General features: G+C 33.5%; 1 protein-coding gene across 1 annotated transcript; it reads left to right on the forward strand.

The window, feature by feature from the left end:
* The first annotated feature begins 1,598 nt into the window (after nucleotides 1-1,598).
* Nucleotides 1,599-4,861, forward strand: LOC145068615 (aspartic proteinase 39-like). Its single transcript, XM_079015607.1, has 10 exons — nucleotides 1,599-2,256; nucleotides 2,369-2,498; nucleotides 2,617-2,864; nucleotides 2,966-3,187; nucleotides 3,285-3,447; nucleotides 3,538-3,611; nucleotides 3,702-3,792; nucleotides 3,904-3,979; nucleotides 4,215-4,286; nucleotides 4,540-4,861. Exons 1-10 carry the CDS (start codon nucleotides 2,030-2,032, stop codon nucleotides 4,701-4,703), a joined length of 1,467 nt encoding a protein of 488 aa, XP_078871733.1. The 5' UTR covers nucleotides 1,599-2,029; the 3' UTR covers nucleotides 4,704-4,861.
* The last annotated feature ends 792 nt before the right edge of the window (nucleotides 4,862-5,653 follow it).

Raw genomic sequence — 5,653 nt, forward strand, 5'->3', positions numbered from 1 at the left:
GGATTTCTAACCTAATATAATATAAGCAAAAAACGGTTTTAGGTTTTGATATAAAAATTTGATTTTTAAAAGGGAAAATGACTCTTGAGGGTAATTAACTTTTGCGTTTGTACTCATTTGGTCCATTTTCTTTTTTTTGTATTCAATATACCATCGAACTTGTTGTTGGTGTTTACCATAGCCCTTTTGACTGGCTTTTGACCTGTGATAGCCGGTCAAAGGGTTATGGTGAACACAGACAACAAGTTCGATGGTATATTGAGTACAAAAAAAAGAAAAGGGACCAAATGAGAACAAACGCAACAGTTGGTTACCCTCCTGATTCATTTTCCCTTTACTCATTTACAACAAATCCCACATTATTTCCTACTGATATTAATGACTTTTATGAGATTTATTCTTGCTTCTCTTCAAAACATAACCTACGAAAGGACATTATTCATACATGTACAACTGTGTAATGCACTTGAATATTTATTAGGGGAATCTTGACTAAGCAGGCGCATTTCATGACTACATTTACATTTCCAATCAAATGATTTATCGTATCATGGATTCTAGACAAGTCTACAAACGAGTGGAATCACAAGTGCTATGATTTTTGAGTTTACTTAGCTTTAAGATCGAACTCATGGGATAAGATACAACATCAGTATGTACAATACACCATTGTATTGTACATACTGATGTTGTATCTTATCCCATGAGTTCGATCTTAAAGCTAAGTAAACTCAAAAATCATAGCACTTGTGATTCCACTCGTTTGTAGACTTGTCTAGAATCCATGATACGATAAATCATTTGATTGGAAATGTAAATGTAGTCATGAAATGCGCCTGCTTAGTCAAGATTCCCCTAATAAATATTCAAGTGCATTACAAAGTTGTACATATATGAATAATGTCCTTTCGTAGGTTATGTTTTGAAGAGAAGCAAGAATGAATATCATAAAAGTCATTAATATCAGTAGGAAATGATGTGGGATTTGTTGTAAATGAGTAAGGGAAAATGAATCAGGAGGGTAACCAACTGTTGCGTTTGTTCTCATTTGGTCCCTTTTCTTTTTTTTGTACTCAATATACCATCGAACTTGTTGTCTGTGTTCACCATAACCCTTTGACCGGCTATCACAGGTCAAAAGCCGGTCAAAAGGGCTATGGTAAACACCAACAACAAGTTCGATGGTATATTGAATACAAAAAAAAGAAAAGGGACCAAATGAGTACAAACGCAAAAGTTAATTACCCTCAAGAGTCATTTTCCTTTTTTAAAAATAAAAATTCTAAATCGCTGGTTTTAAAAGTATTATAAGATTAACATAAGAAATTAAGAATGTTTTATAATATGATTAGATAATTAAATTATTTTTTTTAACTATAAGAATTTACCTAAGAAATTAAATCCCATTTAATTTAATATTTATGAGACGTTCCTATAAATTTGTTAAAAAAACAAACTGTTTTTAACATAAAACTATTTTTACAAAAACTAAATTAAGAGATTCCCATTCTTGCAATTAAGTCGTACTAGATTTGGGGATCATCGATTACCATTTACACGCAAAGTCCAACTACTATAAGTTTACAACTCAAGTCAATCAATGATGGAACACACATACATACACATTACAATTTACACAGATCATGGAAACCTAATGAGACCCAAAAAGGCAACCCACCATAATAAGCATATACGAAGATCTGGATTCTGGAAGAGGAATCAGTCAACACATCCTAATCGACATGATGCGATGCAATCAAATGCTTAGCGATATGGATTTCCTCTAGTGTATACTTTATAATTTTATATGTTTCTTGATTCTTCATCTCATTGGGCCTTGCTTCTTCAGTCGGCTCCCTCGAGGCGGGTTTTTTTTGTCTCCAACTGGATTTTCTTTGATAACACGAGAAGATAAGTAAGTTTGAGAAAGTGTATATACACACACACATTGGATACAATTTGTTCATTTGTTTTCGATTCGAAGAGACCCAATTGAAGATAATACATAATTGAATTAAATTGCTGGGAGATGGATCTGAATAAACGAGGATTTGTTGTTTTAGTTATTGGGTTTGTTGTTCTTCTTGAATTATGTTTGTTGGCATCAGCCAATGTGGTTTTCCAGGTTCAGCATAAGTTTGCTGGCAACAAACGGTCTTTGACTCAATTCAAAGCTCATGATTCCGACCGTCATCGGAGGATTCTCTCAGCCGTTGACCTTCCCATCGGCGGCGACGGCAGCCCCACCTCAGCAGCGTTAGTTTCCCCCTTGTCTTTCTGTATATATCTCCTCTCTCTATGTTTGTGTACATGTAAATGTTACACCATCAAAGTTTATATTTTTGTATGTTCGTCCTCTTCTATATAGGCTCTATTTCACTAAGATTCAGATTGGGACTCCACCGAAGGATTATCATGTGCAAGTTGATACAGGAAGTGACCTTTTATGGGTGAACTGTGCTGGATGTCAAAAGTGCCCCAAGAAAAGTGACCTTGGAGTATGTTTTTTTTTTTTTTTTTTTTTTTTTTTTTTGTTTCTCTTCTATGCCATATCCAATTTCTTTGGTTTATATATTCAATTCGGAACTCAGAAGTTGTTACTATTACTTTTGCCAGATATCACTTGCACTATACAATCCACAAGCTTCCTCAACTGCAAAAAAGATTAACTGTGATCAAGAAATTTGCGTTACCACACTCAGTGGCCCTAATGATGAGTGTAGGGTCGGAATGTACTGTTCATATCAAGTTACATATGGAGATGGGAGTTCCACCATGGGATATTTCGTTAGAGACACCATACAACTTGACCGAGCTTCTGGAGACCTTCAAACCACATTCATGAATGGCAGTATTGCATTCGGGCAAGTCTGCTGCTTTTCTCCATCTGCATGAACCATATCTATGAATGATATGATAATTTATTTATTCTCTTATATTTTGTATTATCCTTTATCCAAGATAGGTGCGGATCACAACAATCAGGGGAGTTGGGTTCATCAGAACAAGCACTAGATGGGATACTAGGGTTTGGGCAAGCAAATTCTTCCATGCTTTCACAGCTTGCCTCTGCTAAAAAGGTCAAAAAGGTCTTTTCACATTGCTTGGATGGATCTAAAGGAGGAGGCATATTTGCTATTGGGGAAGTTGTACAACCGAAAGTACAGACAACACCAATGATTCCAGAGTAAGTTATACGTTGCTTATTTACCCTAAATGAAAGACAAAGATGATTAAATATATATATGGTGTTTAAAATGATATCTTCATCATATATAATACAGGGCGCATTATAATGTTGAATTGAAGGCAGTTGAGGTAGGTGGTGATGTTCTACAGCTTCCAACAGATATATTTGATGTTGGAGCAAAGAGAGGAACAATCATTGATAGTGGTACGACTTTGGCTTATCTACCTGATTTGGTTTACAAGCAAGTTTTACAAAAGGTATACAAAACATTTTAAGCCTTGTTCACATTCATCATTGCCTATAATGAAGTTAAATCATTAAATCTTTTTTTTTTTTTTCCGGCCTAGATTGATGCTGCACTACCTGATATAAAGAGTCACATTGTTGATCAACAGTTCACATGCTACAAGTACCCTGGAAAGTAAGTGAAAGTTATCGAGCTTTTCTTGATATTATATGGTATACATGTTAAAATAAAGGTTCACTAATCCTCTGATAATGATTAATGCAGTGTGGATAAGGGTTTTCCAGATGTGATATTTCACTTTGAAAATTCACTTTCTTTGAAAGTTTATCCCAACCAATACCTCTTTGAAGTCGAGGTACATATATGCCATGTCATCCTTTCCCTGTGCATCAATGGCTGCTTAATTAAGCCACTTTATTTAACTAATTGTACGACACACACACACACACACTGTTTGTCTTTACAGGATCAAGACTGGTGTGTTGGGTTTCAAGACAGTGACTTGCAATCAAAGGATGGAAAAGAAATAACTTTGTTGGGAGGTCAGCCATGTCCTTCATATTTCTGTATTTCTTTTTTGTTAATCTTATATGATGAGGATTGAGGAGGGCATTCATGTCTTTTCCACATATGTGAGTTCTTGCCCCACCCACCGACATTTGGTCCAATAGCGTTTGTACAACTGTCATTGCACCTGGCCATATGAATATTACTTTGGAAATTTTGCCTCAAGGAGGTTTGATGATATTTTGCATATGTGGAATGTTTTGTATGCAGATCTTGTATTGACAGATAAGTTGGTGACATATGATCTGGAAAAAAAGACAATTGGATGGATCGAGTATAACTGTAAGCATATTTCTCCTTTAGCTGTTTTGTTTCTTTTAATGGGAAAAAAGAAACATGCACTTATGACCAGATAAATGATCAGTGAAATAAATGGAAGGAAAAGTGCATGCAAATTTGTAAAAGTTTACCATGGAAATGAGAAAGCTTTGTCTCCTTGAATTTCTTTATTAAGTCCTTCTTTCTTCAGTTAAAGTCCATTAGGTAAAAAAGAAACAACAGTGTTGATGAAAAGAGTTTTTGTTTTTGTTTTTAGGCTCTTCAAGCATCAAAGTGAAAGATGAGGAATCAGGGAAAGTTTATTTGGTGGGTGCACATAATCTGTCTCATTCAGGTCGTATGGGCGCCTCAATTGGAATTGTTGTAGCTTGCTTCATGTTTTTAATGGCTGCTACCTCCATCAACCCTAGAATCAATTAATTTATCTTTGTATTATCATAACACATTGATTTGTGTTTTTGTGTGTGTCATATCATTGATTGATTGATTGATTACAAACACTTACAATTTCTCGTGTTGTTTGGATATGATAATTCAAACAAAAAGAAAATGCAACTGAATAGTAACCAAATTTTACACTTTGCTTCTAAATATATAGTGTTATGTCTCGTTTGTTGAGGGACAGAGTGTAGAGTTTAAATCCTCCTTTTTTGGATTTCGATTGAATTTGTTTTTAGTTTAGCATCTCCTGAGGATGAAATACTTGCATAAAACACTAACTAGCTATCACGATTCTATCACTAATCACTAATAGTAATTGATTGATTTTATTTTTACTTAATATAATCAATCTTAGCATTAAACGAATCAATTTTGTTGTATATACATTTTCTAAGATATTTAACCTTAGCCATTAGCATTTGGTTTATATATAATAGCATTATATAAAATCTTATATATTATGGTCTATGGAATGAATCTGCTTGCTGCTGAATAATATTCTTTGGAAAATTGTAAACACATATTAGAAAATAGCAACATAGCTGTATTTATGGGTCAAGGATATATTGTTACGGAAAGTGAAGTTTCCAAAATCTACTGTAATATGGTCATAATAACGTTCTCAAAGTATTCTTTCCTAACGTTTTCATACAATCTAGCCACCCATTACATATTGCTTTTGTAGATAAAAAAAAAATGCAAGTACATAGCTGTTACAGGCAATGAGATATAAGTATATTGTAATTATGGGTCAAGGATATATATATATATATATATATATATATATATATATATATATATATATATATATATATATATATATATATATATATATATATATATATAATATACTGATGATTGTGGAACAATCATTTCAAAAACCTACACAATGATAATTTTGTAATTTTAACTATGAATTATTTATGATA

Source organism: Lactuca serriola, chromosome 8 (assembly GCF_051521515.1).
Source record: "Lactuca serriola cultivar US96UC23 chromosome 8, Lser_US96UC23_V15, whole genome shotgun sequence".
In the NCBI taxonomy this organism is placed as follows: Eukaryota; Viridiplantae; Streptophyta; class Magnoliopsida; order Asterales; family Asteraceae; genus Lactuca; species Lactuca serriola.